Here is a 16,063-nt window from a genome sequence, read left to right as displayed (position 1 = left end):
AAAAAAAAAAATGAAAAGTCCTACAATGTAACCTTCCAGGTATATATATATAAATTTGAATAGAGTGAACTAAAATATCGAAGACTCTATGAACAATTGGACAATTTTTTAATATATTACTAAATGTTAACAAGAACAAAACTTTTCCAAATGGTTTATTTTTTGGACGAGGCCTTTCGAAACCAATGTTTTCATCATCATTTTGTGGAGTCGCCTGATGATGAAACCTTTGGTTTTGAAAGGCCTCATCCCAAAAATAAACCATTTGGAAATCTTTCGTTTTCATTAACATTTAGTAATATTTGAACTAAAATATGTTTAATCGTATATTTGTTAATGATAGAAACTGCCGTTTATCTCATAAGAGAGGACTTTGATTTTAAACACATCTTCATGAGTGATAACCTCTGGGAATTGTGAGCAAACCACAGTCGTCAGTCAGTATTATTATTACTGCTCACACAAACTGTAATAATAATGAGTTCGCGTCTGTTCGCCCTGACTCTACTCCTGATGTCTCTGAGTGGTTGTGAATCAGTTATCAAGGTGGTCAGCGAAGCCGTTGTATTCACCAACTCCATGGGAGGGGGAGAGGACGAGTTACAAGTTCCGTCCCACCACACGGCCTCCAAGCTGTTCGATGCCGGGGGCGAAGTGATGGAGGCCTGGTGGACCCCCCTCAACCAGATCACCGACCTCTCGGCCATCTACAAGATAGATACTGTACCTGCAGGACGTTACGTCAAACTGGTGGTCCACGGGAAACCCGGACATCGTGATGCGAGAGTGCGCATCAAAATATACGCTGATGTCCTCGGGAACGATACACGCTGTTAGACGTTAGAAGTGAGTTTATACTTATAAAATGTGTCTTGAATATCTGTATGAATAAAGTGAAGTAAATGTTTTGGAAATATTTACGATTAAGTATGAACCACTATCCATAAATTTTGAATAGACTAATGTATTTACATACAGTTTACAATGAATTCAAATAATTTAAAAGGAGTTTTTTTTTTAAACCTACATTGATGAAAAGTGTTATAAATTAATAATCTGAGTTCGATTTTACAATAAACTAAGTCACTTTATAGACGTTATGAAATTTGTCTGAATTCGAAAATTATAGTTCGGAGTCAATAGAATCAATAACACCATATAAAAAGTTTAAGTCCACATAATTTTTATATTATGTATATGTATTTGAATATGTTACGCCATAAACAGTTTTTGACATAGTTACGATTACAAAATTGTGCCAAACATGATAATTGTTTTAGTGATAACACTAGTATTAAACGATTGACGTACTATTAATCTAATTAGTACTCAGATATCTGTATGAATAAAGTGAAGTAAAGATTTTGGAAATATTTACGATTAAATATGAAAAGATATGCACAAATTTGGTGTAGGGTAATGTATTTAGATACAGTTTACAATAAATTTAAAGAATTTAAAACGACTTTTTTTAATCATACAGTGATGAAAAGTGTTATAAATTAATTAATCTGAGTTCGATTTTACAATAAACCAAGTCACTTTATAGACGTAACGAACATTGGCTGAACTCGAAAATTATAGTTCGTAGTCAATAATAAAAAAAGTGTGATTCAGCATAATTCTTTTAATTATGCAAGTGTATTTGAATGTGTTGGAAATGATAACTTTTACGCCCTAATCAGTTTTTGACATAGTAACGATTACAAAACTGTGCCAAAAATGATAAAATGTTTTAGTGATAACACTAGTATTAAACTATTGACGTAAGATGACTCTAATTAGTGAGGGAAAATATCATAAGGATTTATTTGTGTTACAAAATATTCAGTGTGGTGAGAAAGAGATCAGTATTTGGCGGACTGGGATGATCCATTAGATTAAAGTTATCAAAATTTTAGTTTGAAAACTTTTGAAATCTTTGGATTTCCATTTTTGATTTGAAACAAACAATTGTCTGAGCAATAACAAAAACAATTGCTGACATTTCAGGTATTACGTGCACGATAGGCTGGTGCTACAATCGCAGAAGCTTAGCCACATGTATTGAGAGTTTGCATCAGCACAAATGTGTCATTATATTTAGTATTTACGAAGATATATAATGCTTTTTAAGAATGTACCAATAATACAAATATAATCTGCATGGAACTGAGAATCACGCTTGCAGTAACTGCAGAAACAGAGAAAGCAATAAAAGAAATTTCAAAAAAGTGCCACAAAAACATCAGTTGAAAAGAGAAAGCTGGAAATTTATTTTTAGGAATAAGAAAACCCAAATGACCCTTCATATGGTGCAAAATTGTGTTAAGGAAGAAATTATATTTGATGGTTTTATTATTAAAATATTCATTTCCAGTGTCTGGAAACTCGTGTTATTTTTTATGTTCCTGTTCCTAAAAAAATACTATATGTTCATGGAAGGATGACCATACAAATAACCAAATGTTTAGAGAAGAATAACCGTGGACGTAGCCACATGTCCAGAGAAGATTTATGTTACGCATGGCCATATTTGTAAATAAATTGTTATTTTAATACTTTTTATTTTTTTTACTGTTTCAAGTAACCAAAAAATTCCGCAAATGCTACAACGCATGTTTGAACTCGAGTAAACTTAATGATATTTGCTGCAAATCATGTTTAATGATTTCAACAAGTTTCAAAACTTGTGAATAAGTTTTTAATTAGCTAGGATTATTGACTTTATTCTCAGTGCTGATAACTTATTTCAATTTAATTTACTTCATAAATAAAAACATTTATAGCTGTGTTCATTTTTGACTGTGTGATATAATGCATAGTTTTGTTCTTTGTTTAAAATTTGTTATTGACGATAGAAGGTTTGTAAAGATAATAGGATTTTTGATATTTGCCTTCGTTATATGTTACAAAATATATAACACAACGTTTCGAAAATTGAAATCTATCCTCTTCATCAGGTGGAAAATTGTTAGTACTTTAAAATAGAAACGAATGAAAACGGGTCAACATTCAAGAGCACCAACACACGCCATGCCAGCGCAGGCAATAGTGGGATACTGCTCTTGAATTCTTGTGGTTGTGACACGCATCTTCTGCATTGACAGCTCTTGGGTACATTTTATCCTGTGTGGACTCCCAAACAGTTTTCGGGTATGTTTGACCCGCTTCCATTCGTTTCTTTCTATCTGTATTTTCTTTCTATTTTAATATACTATTTTCCACCTGATGAAGAAGATGGATTTCAATACTCGAAACGTTGTGGTATACATTTTGTAACTTATAACGATGGAAAATCTCGGAAATATTATTGTATTTTGTGTTTTGAAAAGGTTTCAACTTTTCCATCAATGTATTTCAGGAGGCAGAACGTTATTTTGGAAATTTAATTTAGTTCTTTTAACTAATTAGTTTAGGTAATGTAAGTTTTTAAACTTTTACTTTGGATTTAAGACTCGTAAAATTAGATATTATTTAACTAATTTGCGTTAATGTTCTATTGAATATTCTAATTGGATTTCTTTTAGATTTCGGTTTGAGTCATTTGGATAAATAGATACATCACACCATTTTATATGAGCTAAATGGAATAGCATCAAAATGTGAGAGGAGTTGTTAGGAAAATTCGTTAATATGAGAATTGTCAGAGTAAAAAATATATCATAATATATTTATTTATAATTACGACAATTTAATTAATATTTGTTTTTTATCAATCTGAGAAATATTAATAAACTGATTTGTCCTATGAAAGCATGTGACATTATTAAATGTTTGAGTGACAAAAACGGTTTATATTTGTTTTTATTCACACAAGCTCGCAATATTGCTTCCAATATGTGTAATAGGGGTTTCATACTTGTAATGAAACTGAGTATAATTAATATTAACCGATCCGAATGCAAGCTAATAAATTAAGAAGCCGATACAAAAGGTGAAATAAATTAATTTGGGTTATCTACAGTTAAATTTGAAGTGTAGTTCGGCTTACACAACTAAGACTCTTTGAAAGATCACACAGTTATCAATGTTGTACTTTTATATCAATAAATTGTAGACTGTAATTGTAATTGTTGCTAGTGTCACATATTAAAGCAAATTTACGTTGTTTTAATAAAATAAGTTATTGCAATATATTTTCTTACCTATGTCCATGTGTGAAATTTTACTTTTTTCTATCCTTAAAACCGGGTTTCCAAAATACTTTACAAACGATTTTGAGTTCATTGCTATTGAAGAAGGCGTAAGGAGCACCCGCACTGGCTCGTTGACGTTGCGAATCCCCCACCACAGAACGACTGTCTTTAATAAATCATTTGTAGAGTCTGCTTGCCGTTTGTGGAATTCTCTTCCAGATCCTTACAATCTTTGGAGAGCCGGGATCGGTTTGCTTCGGCTGTTAAGTTGTATTTTTTTGCAGCGGATGTCCGCGGCCGTGGTGCCCGAGGATCGCTAGTCATGGTTTGTTGCAGACAGAATGAATGAATGTGTGAGTGTAAGTAAATAATTTTAATAAAAATAGAATGTTTTAATTGTAATGTTGTATATTTTGACTAAGTTTTTGTTTAAAATGTATCATCAATATTATTTTATAATCAAATATTAATTTGTACACAGTATAAATTTAAGAGTGCAATTTTGATTTTGTTAAGTGATTTGTTGTTAGTTTTAGAATACATAGCAAATATTCATTTTATTTTTGAAACGCTGTTTATTTGATTTTTATTTTGAAGATTACAAATGGCTTGTACTTACATAATATACTAATAATCAGGTAAAGTGTAAGAAAGGACTATGTAGTCCTAACTTCGCCTGAAAAAATAAAGAGAATTTTCATTTCATTTCATTTCATGTGTTCATGAAAAAACGATGATACTATTCCTTATATCAACGAGATAAAACGATAACCGAAGCATTAATAAATATCAGGGTATCAAGTTACAAGACTGGTAAGGAGCAGCCAAAGTAGTTGTAACAATAAGAACACTTGTGTTGTTGGGGGGGGGGGGGGTAGGTGGAAGAGGGGAGGAATTGATGTGGCGTTTATTGCATTGTGAGCTTAGGAACCGTTGTATACATCAGTACTGACTGGGATATATTACAACTGGCAACTGTACTGTTTATGTCGTGTTTACTCCTCCGATTTAAATCACTTTATGACAATCGTGTCTGAATTACTTCGGCTTGCAGGCTGGATGTAATGCACAAGCGTATTCATAAGGATTACAAGGTAAGCATGTTAGTTATGGTGGGAAGAGTCGATTCAGTACGAATGTTCAGTTTAGCTACGGTTCACCTTCATCTATCTAAGAGCGGCGCCTTGAATCTGGAGATGTCAATCTAGTAAGTCAAGGATTCTAGGATAGTCAGAAAGTAGTAGTGTTCTAGGATTGTAAGTCAAGTTTTTGACAGCGTCAGAAACCAGACAATGCACTAAGCTAAGGTAAGGTAAGCATGTTAGATTGGTGTAGTTTTGGTGGATGGGTCGATTCAGTATAAATGTTCAGTTTAGCTATGGTTCACCTTCCTCTAAGAGCGGCGTCTGGAATCTGGTGATGTCAATCTAGGGTGTCTGATGTGGAAACGATGCAGATTGTTCGTTCACATTGAGCTTCTTCATAGTCGACCTTTTTGTGGATTTTTTCAGACAAACATGACTCCAGATTTCAAGTATGTGACAGCGTCAGAATACAGACGCTGCACTAAGAGGACGATAAGCCTGAGTTAAACCAGGCCTAGGTTGAAGCCATGCATTAGTTTAGTAATTTACCTGAAGAAGAGATCAGATTTCAGATATAGAAACGTAGTGTTTCTGATTGTATTGTATCTCTGAACGATGGCAAAAGTCCGGAAAAAATCCTGTGTGCATTGTGCTTTACGTTTACCAGAGGTGCAACCTTTTTTGCGACAGATTTATACCTCATTGCTCTGAAATGCTTGTCTGAGAATTATTGATTGCTATATTCTATACGAATATTTTATGTCAGTTAACCCAAAAACATAAAGAAAAATAGGTGCCCTGAAACTTATTATCCTATTATACCGTAAGCCATTTTCTATGGAGAAAATAAATAAACTTGATAAATTTAAACTTATCAAGTATGGACTTGATAAGTTTCAATTTGTACACATAATAAATTTCTGTCTACGGAATAAAACTCGCCCTGGACACTAAATTCATTCAATGTTGTTCCTGAAGTATGCGTGTCACAACGCTCTGGTATGTTTTGTTTGCTTTATATAGGTTGTAGTCATGCATTAGTTTAGTCATTTATCTGAAGACGAGATCAGATTGCAGTGCGAGATCTCGAAAAGTAGTGGTACTGATTGTACAGTATCACAAAACGAATATCCGGAAAAATTTTAATTCCTTCACAATCCTTCCATCGTCAAAAGCAAACTTCAAACGAAGGACAGTACAATGTTAAACACCGTTAAATAAGTAAAATCTGAAACAAGCAGTAAAAAAAGATATTAAAATAATAAAAATTAATGACTAGGGTGAGTAATACAGCTAAGAGAGCAATAAGCTCAATACAACTAGGTTGACCCGAAATGACCAAATGGACAGCATCTTCTCTTTCGAAAACTTAGCAAAATGGTCATGATGGCAGCACATTTTAGTACTTTATACCTTTTCTTGACCTACAAAATTGTGGAGTGGGGCAGTTCACTTCGGCTCTACACTCAGTGGATCAGAACAAGAACCTATCCAGGATAATTTTTGTTTTTTTGGAGGGGTTTTTGATGTTGTAACGTAACATCAAAATAACAAAACTAAAATCCGCAAGTGGTCTTCGGAATTCGACATCTGCTCAGGGTTGCCACAACCTGCAGAAAATTTCCCCAATCTAAGATAAAATTAGAAAGTCGTCTAAGCCTTAACAACCCCCTCCATGCTGGACTTATTTTATTCTCTCACCGGTGCTTACGAGGGGGTGTTATTGCCCAGACAACTGATATTTTCAAGTAGTGGACAGATAGTTGAGAATGATCTTTCAGGAGTACATGTCAGTAATACTAAGTATTTAAATAATAATAATCGTATGCTAAAAAGGAATTAAAAAATCAAAATCAGTAGGGGATCCGAACACCCTCACTGGCTACGTCCTTGGATCAGACTAGTGATACAATAATACTACGACGTAAGGCGTCTGATGCAGTCATTGTGTCAAAGGTTTTTACATAAACAAAAATCTGTAAGAATCTTCCCAAAATTACTTATAGGTAGCCGTATGAGTGTCTTTAGTGAGTTTAAACTGCCTTGCTTTGTACTGTATACTTGAGGTATTATTGTACTATAAATCAAAGCTGGATTTGGTTCAGCGCAGGAATATTCACTAATATGTAACTAATTATTTACAGAATGCAACAGTAACATTGGCTGAAACTCTAGTGTTCTGAAACAGGTTGGCGTCAAGCTAATGAAGAGGTTTCCTAGAAACGTAAAACAGTTAAGGATTTTCAATTTCAATCATTGCAAACTAAAATGAAATGCAAGTGAATGTTAGCGAGTACATAACATCGCTGGAACAATCGATTAAGCTTGTTGTTAAAATTTGTATCTGGTCGCAAGAGATGTATACAGGAAAGAGTTTAAAATAATGTGTATCCGAAAGTAAATAACAATATAAGTATGTATAGCTTTTGCTTCCTATAAACTAATATCTGTCAAAAGTAATAAACAAATGTATTATTTATCATTACAGAAGCAAAAAAATTGCATTTTACTTGAAGTCAGCACTATATCTTCATACTATGTTATACATAAACACGTACTATATCTATACTGGATTAGCAGTTTTCAATAAGCTTACATGGGAGGTGACATATAAAGGATATTATCAGATAGGTTGAGCCTTATTGAAGCCAAAAGAAATTTTCTGTCCGTCTATCCACACGATAACTCTAGAACGAAATGATTTATAGAATAAGTTTTGCATGAAGGAAACAGGATTTTTCCGGACATTTGCCATCGCTAAGTGAAACACAAATCAGTAACACTACGTTTCGAGATTTGCAATCTGATCTCTTCTTCAGGTAAATAACTAACATAACACATAAGCGATCAGATTGCAGATCTCGAAACGTAGTGTTACTGATTGTTTTGTTTTTCTTAACGATGACACGGCCGGAAAAATCCTGTTTCCTTCACAGTCCTTCCATCGTCAAAAATAAACTTCAAACAAAGAATTGGTTTTTGCATGAAGCTTCGTTTCTATATAAGGGAGGCAAACCACTGGTCTGCGATGTATAGTGGCTGAACCGAGAAGCCTACCTTCTTCTTTTTAACGAAAACCCCGATATTTAGACTCTAATTAATTCGGGGAAATAATTTAACAAACAAAAATACTCCAATTGGCATTTTGCAGAACGGAGATCTTAAGGGCTGTAGAACACTTCAGTTCTTGGGTAAAAGTCTGCTTGGAAACAACGGATTACAGTTCGAATATCTGTAAATAAGGTTAGGTAAGTAATATATTTGTTGGACCGAAATAGTTACACCCTAAATAATTGTAGGAATAATAACTACTTAACATAAACAGACATGTATAATTAAAATTAAATTAAGGCTTTTATAGTTGGTGTGTTGTATACATGAGATTCCTGGGTATATTCTGAACCAACAGTTCATATTTTAAAGTTTGTTGAAAAACTTCTAGCACATGTATAGTAAATATTAATTCTGTTCCTAGATAGTGATCCTAGATAGTGACTTCAGCTGACAAAGTTGGTTTCATTGCGGAGTAGGGTACGATGAGCGGATTCGGTTTTTTATATCGATATTAGCCAACGATATTACTTAATTATAACTTTCGAGATAACGAATCGACACTGGTTTTTGAACAATAACTAACTTGTAAACTATAAACACTTTTCATATAATAAACGTATTTTCTTTTATAGGTAATAACAGAAAGTCGAAAGCTCGTGGAGGACCGTTAAACAAAGTTTAAAGTGACATATCAGCCGACCTGCTTGCAGATCATCTCTGTGAGTATTTGTACAGAAGAGAAGTTCGGTTTTCTAGAGAAGATGCTTCAACAACTTCTCGAAAGCGGTTAATCATTGCTAACCAGGAGAAAACATATAAATAATTACGCATATTTCATATTTCCTGTTATAAATGTTTGTTATGTTGTTATAATTTCATTATTTATGAGTTTTTCCAATTTCCAGTTCTCATAGTTTGATTGATCGTTCTAATGATTAATGATTAATCAGTTAATTAATGATTAATTCTTAATGATTAATCGAGAGCTTATTTATTATTTATAAGACTATCACTACGAGCATTGTATTAATTATTATCATTGATATGATTTATAAACGCGTATTCGATAAATGAATATTAAGTATCGATGATTGTACTAATCGATATAAAAACCGGGTCCGCTTATTGTACTCCACCCGAGTGCGTAGCGCGAAGCGATGGTACAGTGCCAATGGCGCTATCGCATTAGAATCTCGAGGCGATGCATCTTCCCGCCAGCGCGGTACATTCCTCACCTGAGGACATTGTACTTCACAAACCTAATATATAGTCGGCACGATCAAACGAAATAATACAAGAATAGTTTAACATCAGAACATAATGTAGAGTGTCATCAGATGTTATACTGTATATATACAGAACATATATCAAAGCTGAATAAATGCCCGAACATTTTCTACCACAAACTAAACAATAAATCTAACGAAATGTGGGGTAAATAGTGGATGGAATTATGGAAGAAACTGTTTCCGACCTTAGAATATTATATTTACGATATATGTGACAGTAAACGCAACATGCTTTTCTCCCCAGTTACCCACCCAAGTTGAGTACATAACCGAGTGAATACTTTACTCGAGATGCTGGACAGTCTTTCGATGTCGATAATACTTCACAAGAGACTCACATTTTCGCAAGAGTTAGAAATAATCTGATAAATAGAACAATGTCAAAGGTACACTTGACATAATTACGTTTGTAAAATATCACGTATAATTTTGTGACTTCATATAGTTTCGAATAACGTTCTAAAATCAGTTATTTAATGCATTTATTAGTGAAAATATGGCCAAGTGTAAGTGAATTTGTTGATTTTAGTGGTATTTTATTAATATTAATTTGATAGAAGGAATGTCCATAAACGTTTAATGACAGAAATTATGCGTAAAATGGTCTTGATGCCATGCATTTATCATATCCCGGCATTATTTTTTCTTTTATTTTTTTAAGGAGAGGCCAATCCCCTTTTATCCCTTATTCTGCCCGTCCTCATGGGTCACTGGCCTGTGCGAGGATCTTATCAAACAAAATAAGGGGGAGAGTCGATACAGTACAAGGTCGATGGTATTGATAAAAAGTGCAAGGGTGACAGGTAGGATTCGAACCTGCGCAGTCTTTACTCAGACTCAAAGTCCAACGTCTTAGACCACTCGGCTATCGGCACTCCCATATACGTTGATTGAAAAAATGGTAATGTCTGAATCTACTTAAATATCACATATTCCAGAATTTTTAGGTTCTAATTATATGAACTCTGCAACAGTTTCAGTAATTACATTTGTACCTAATACAAAAACGTATTCTTTATAACCACGAAGAGATAGACTGGTTGTTTGTCTATCAGATCGTCTTAGCCGCCCAATTTGGATACAGACAGATGTGTGGAGGGAGAATAATAATAAAAAATAAAGTAGTGCTAGTAAATTACTGCAGTTGGTGTAGTTAAGTGTGGGTACAGCTATTCTGTATCAGTCTTAGTATGAACATATATTAACCAATAGTATATGTATATTTCTAAACTTATTTTATTTTTCAGTGATGTTGTTGTTTGTTCCTTGTCTCTCTATATGGCATATAATTATGCAATTAGAAGCGTACAAAGTTTAAATAAAACTCAGAGCCACGCACAGGATTTGCTTCTTGTGGTTCTTTATTCATATTGAAGTGTGATTACAAAATAAATAAAATGTCTGATTCTTTTCACAGGTTGCGGTGGAATCAATAGTTCACAACTGAATGGTTTACATCAAAGGCCAGATTTATCAACATCTTTATTTAACACTCACTCATTATTTTAATATTATTAGTTTTCAAAGCCTGCATTAAATATTTGCATTTAATAAAACTGAACTCAAATTAACTATATAATTATGAGCTTATTTAAACACACGACACAAGTCATATACAGGCCCGTTAGTTGCCTGTTTCTCTTCAAGTCTGTTGCTACAAATGAGCAATCTATTTTTAAATTTCTCTATGTGCACTTATTTAATTTTACAACATTTGGAATGTTAATGCTTAAGCGAAATATGCCACGCCCAAGGATGCAGTTTAAATTCTTCCTGTTACAACAAAACCACTAATACACTTATGAAGGCTAATTTGAGATTCTAGATAATAAAGTTTCGGTCTGGTGTTAGATTTAGATTTAGCAAAAGGAGTTCCATAAAAAGTAATAAATATTTTATAAATTGGATTAGTACATTAGAGTGTTGATTTATATATAAAATATTTGTGGAGGATAAATACACAATTTTCAATAATTAATAGAATTTTTTTCAGAAATTTAAGTACTAACATAGCTTGTTTTATATAAAGTATATGGCAACAATATTTTTAACCTTTTTTATGAAAAAAGTGTACTTATTAGTTGTTAATTCACTGTACACAATGTTTTATTAGCTTAGTATTTATTTGTAACAAATTTCAGTATTTATGAAGTTTTGTAGTGGAAATTGAATTATATATTATCATTTTGAATGAAATCCTATTTGTTACTTAAATAATTATACTTGGACAGAAAAAATGTCTTATTTCGGTGCTATTTTCTGATATAATTTTACCTTTTATGAGAAACGCTGTTAGCGTATTCAAGCAAGTTTTGTAAAACTAGGAATCTAAGATCCTAATAATATTATAAATGCAAAAGTGCCTTTGTTTGTTTTGTGTTCACGTACAAACTACACTCCTGATTGTATTGGAATTCGACATGGACTTTCCTAGGATCCCTAAGATGAACATAGGCCTATTCTTATTTCGTAAATTCTTTCTGGTTCCGCCCCACTGGTCATTAAAGCAGCACAAATTCCCATCTTGGTCTCAAAAGAAGTCTAATGTTAATACAAAGAGGCAGTTACATATATTAAACTGGTATGTGTAGACATTGTATTATGACGGCATGACCATGTTATGTTTGATTATGTTAACCAAATATTCAATTTGTTTACATTTATTGAGTGAAAGCATAACAAAAATAACAATACTTCTTATATCAACATCCAGGCAACAAGCATACCTTTTTATTTATTTGGGTCACAAAGCAATACACTAAACACTAAATGCAATTTTTCTAACAGAAAATTGTCCAGGTGACATCGGATCCATTTCTCATTGATTAACTATTCGATACTGATTAGGGGTATGCATGCTTATATAATGCTTAGACTGGGCCGAGGAAATATTATGATATAGCAAACATGGACTTTTACTATATCATGTGTTATCCATACTTATGGATGCCAATTGTCTTAATGTAAGTATTTCAATGTGCTAGTATTATTGATGTTGATTTTAGTTGTTTAGATAACAATATCTATATCCATACAACTAACAAAAATATACTGTTTTGAATACAGCTTCATTACAAAATTATGTATAATACATTTATATTGTTTCTGGAGGCAAAATAGCAGTCTCCAATTTTGCGTTGAAAATATAACTAATTTGAACTAGACGTGAAAAACCTGAAATAAGAATTACTCATACTTTTGCTTAACTTTTGTTCCTCTTAATCATGAACAATGTAAAACGGATACCTGAAGTTAGATATATGACAAATTCCATTTTAAAAAATATCACAGGACCCTATCCAAATTACATCAGAAATTATTTCACTAAGGAAGCTATGGACTTCGAATTTTTAGTTCCTCTTCTATAATATATAATCTATAATAATAATATAATCTATAATAGATCAAGCCCGCTGAAATCGTGGGAGCTATTGAAACAAATACACGGAATGGATAGAAATTGCGGTCCAAGCCGCGGGTATGTGTTAGTATAAAATAAGAGTTATTTTTTCATCGACCACACAATATATCATACATATGTTATATTGGTCCGTGGTTTATTTCTGTGGTCAGTGGTTTTTGAAGCAGACCAAAGTAATACATTTGTACTTTGCACAGTTATTGGCAAAATATTACAATATTTGTTTTAAATTTCACAGATCCATCTCGAACTACTATTAAATACAGAATATTACAAGAAAAACATAAATACAGACATACAAAACACAAAGCTATTTTCCTCTTTGAAAACGTTCTGGACCTTATTACTTCCTCCTTCATAATCCTAAGTTATCAGTATGTATTCAAATAAATACACGGAATGTTGCATAGAAATTGCGGGAGAAGTCGCGAGTATGTACTAGTATAAAATAAACGCGTTTTTTTTTCGTCGACCACATAAATACATAATATATCATACATATATTATATTGGTATTCTGTGGTCAGTGATTTTTGAAGCAGACCAAAGTAATAAATTTGTACTTTGCACAGTTATTGGAAATACAGACACACAAACCTCAAAGTCTTTTTTAAAAATAGAGGATTCTATTAACATCTTTTCTTGTTTTATTTCTAGAAACGAATTCTGACATGTTCTTTTCCTCTTTGAAAAATTCTGAGCCTTATTACGTCCTCCTTCATAATCCTAAGTTATGAGTATGAGTTGATAATAAATGAAACCTGTACACTACATGATAGGAAGTAAGACTCGCCTAGTTAATTATCGACCGGTTATAAAATTATGAAGTCACGTAAGAAATATAATATGAGCAACGCTAATTAAAATTCACTCATAACGGTTGATACATTGCTCTACACATTGGAAGGACAATTCACGACACAAGTTGTACTGAAAAGATAGTGATTAAGAACAATTTACGCAATATAGAGTGTGGTCAGGCTGTGGCAGATTTGCCAGTCGATCAATCCAACCCGGGTCATGAGTTGAGGACATGTCAATCACTGAGAACACTAACCTTGATCCCCTGTATCCATCCATATCAATCAACGCGACTCTCAGCTGCACGTGACACGGACTCGACTGGAGGCTGCGCATGTCAATATTATTTGTTACTCAGAAGACACCTTCTTCTCATTCTTGAAGCACGATTTTGAGACTGGTAATATGGATTTTGTACCACTTGAAATATACGGGAAAGGGTGTGGCTGGAAAGAAGTGGTTATCGAGGTCAGAAATCCAATAGATGCATAGACAATATCCATATCACCGGCCGTGTTCGCTAAGAATATTTCCCTCCGGCTATCCAGAAGTTCCTTTTAAATGCCCTGGTTCTCCTTACCCAGCCTGGTCATAGAATTGTAAAGTAAAGTAGAGTAGAGTAGAGTAGAGTAAGTAAAGTAGAGTAGAGTAGAGTAGATTAGAGTAGAGTAGAGTAGAGTAGATTAGAGTAGAGTAGAGTAGAGTAGAGTAGAGTAGAGTAGAGTAGAGTAAAGTAAAGTAAAATAAAGTAGTGTAGAGTAGAGTGGAGTAGAGTAGAGTACAGGTAGAGTATTGTAGAGTAGAGTAGAGTAGAGTAGAGTAGAGTAGAGTAGAGTAGAGTAGAGTAGAGTAGAGTAGAGTAGAGTAGAGTAGAGTAGTAGAGTAAAGTAAAGTATTCATATTTTACCAGGCAAAGTTAGGGCTAATAAGCCCTCTCTAACACTTAACCTGGGGACCAAGGACTTAAAGGTGACTTCCGAATCATCACCAATGGCTGGATAGGCGGGCTGCTTGCAAGAACAGGATCGCTCAGCGGTCACCCATCCAAGCATCAGCCAAGCTCAACGTTGCTTGATCCGGTTGTCTTGCGATAATCCTTGTACTCGCTACACTACGCGATTGGCACTGATATTTTCTTGCCAAAGTAAGTACTTTCAATAGCATAATGGTCACTTCTGGCTGGTTTATACCTTCCAGATGAACCTCCACTGAGTACAGCAAAAACCGATGCGTCAGTAACATGTGGGCAAATTATATTGATGTCCAGGAGAGGCTCATCGAGATTTAGTGCTAAAAGGTTGATCGATAGGTCTAGTTCAATGAGAAGGATAACTGTTGGGGTTGGAGTGGGTGGAGCTCTCTTTGTGTTAAAGGCTGTTGCTAGCCTTGGCATGAGAGAGTACTGTCCCCTAACCACTTTGACTGGAAAAGGCTGGAACACTACCTGCCTCCGCTTCTTCTAAGGAGATATGAATGTCATATAAAGCCCACCATCCCTCGTCATGTGATCCCGATTATGGACATCAAGCCTACCCACACTGAATATCCTGTCACTCTGGAAACAAGAGGATAGATCCCTTTAGAACCAAGTTTTCCCAGCTTCTTGTTGTAAGCCAAGAGAATAAAAAAGCAAGATGCCTCTCAAATCTGATATGGCTTGCTCTTCAGTAGCAACGACTCCGAGTTGACTTGCCAGTTATGTTATTGGGTGTCTGCACTAAACCAAAACAATAAAGAAGATCACTCAGTGTGAAAAAACACCAAAGAAAAATTTAAAAGGAACCGAAGGTGAAAATGGACTTTATCCCTAGGAAACAGAAATCTATCTGTTACATTATTAAAATTTCTGTACTGTACTATTTCAGTGTCTGTTAAGTGGACAATGAGAAGCAAGACAAGATACAGCTGTTAGATTGCTTTTATAGCGATGCATTAAGCGGGAATCATGATGATTGCGAACTAATGATTGTTATTGAATCGATGACAGCGGGGTTGACAAATTAACGTTGACTTGAAAACAGATGTTGGATAATTTATGATGCATTTACAACTGGTATGTCTGAATAAGTTGGAACAAAATATTTGTTTCTTATATCGGATATTAATTTTATTGGGGGCAAGTAATTTAACCCTACGATAAACTTAAGGTAATTAGTTATAGATAGCCTTACTTTGTTCATTGGTCATATTCCTTGCTGTTCCTCCAACACTTATTTCCCACGTCTCTAAAAGACGAAGTGAAAAATGGGGAAAGTTCTGTGTGGAAAGACCCATGAACGGTGTCCAGTGGTGTCCA

The 16,063-nt window shown here is 33.9% G+C and overlaps 1 protein-coding gene across 2 annotated transcripts; it reads left to right on the top strand.

Annotated features, from left to right (window-relative positions):
- The first annotated feature begins 458 nt into the window (after nt 1-458).
- LOC124361906 lies at nt 459-11,418 on the top strand. Of its 2 annotated transcripts, none has more exons than XM_046815966.1 (2): nt 459-846; nt 10,964-11,418. In XM_046815966.1, exon 1 carries the CDS (start codon nt 478-480, stop codon nt 835-837), a length of 360 nt encoding a protein of 119 aa, XP_046671922.1. In that variant the 5' UTR covers nt 459-477; the 3' UTR covers nt 838-846; nt 10,964-11,418. The 2 variants fall into 2 exon arrangements, with proteins under 2 accessions (XP_046671922.1, XP_046671921.1); XM_046815965.1 differs by lacking the exon at nt 10,964-11,418 and adding an exon at nt 4,403-4,548.
- The last annotated feature ends 4,645 nt before the right edge of the window (nt 11,419-16,063 follow it).

The sequence above is a fragment of the Homalodisca vitripennis genome, chromosome 5 (genome assembly GCF_021130785.1).
Source record: "Homalodisca vitripennis isolate AUS2020 chromosome 5, UT_GWSS_2.1, whole genome shotgun sequence".
Classification (NCBI taxonomy): Eukaryota; Metazoa; Arthropoda; class Insecta; order Hemiptera; family Cicadellidae; genus Homalodisca; species Homalodisca vitripennis.
The sequence above is the reverse complement of the archived record's forward strand: the minus strand, read 5'-3'. Positions and strand labels throughout refer to the sequence as shown.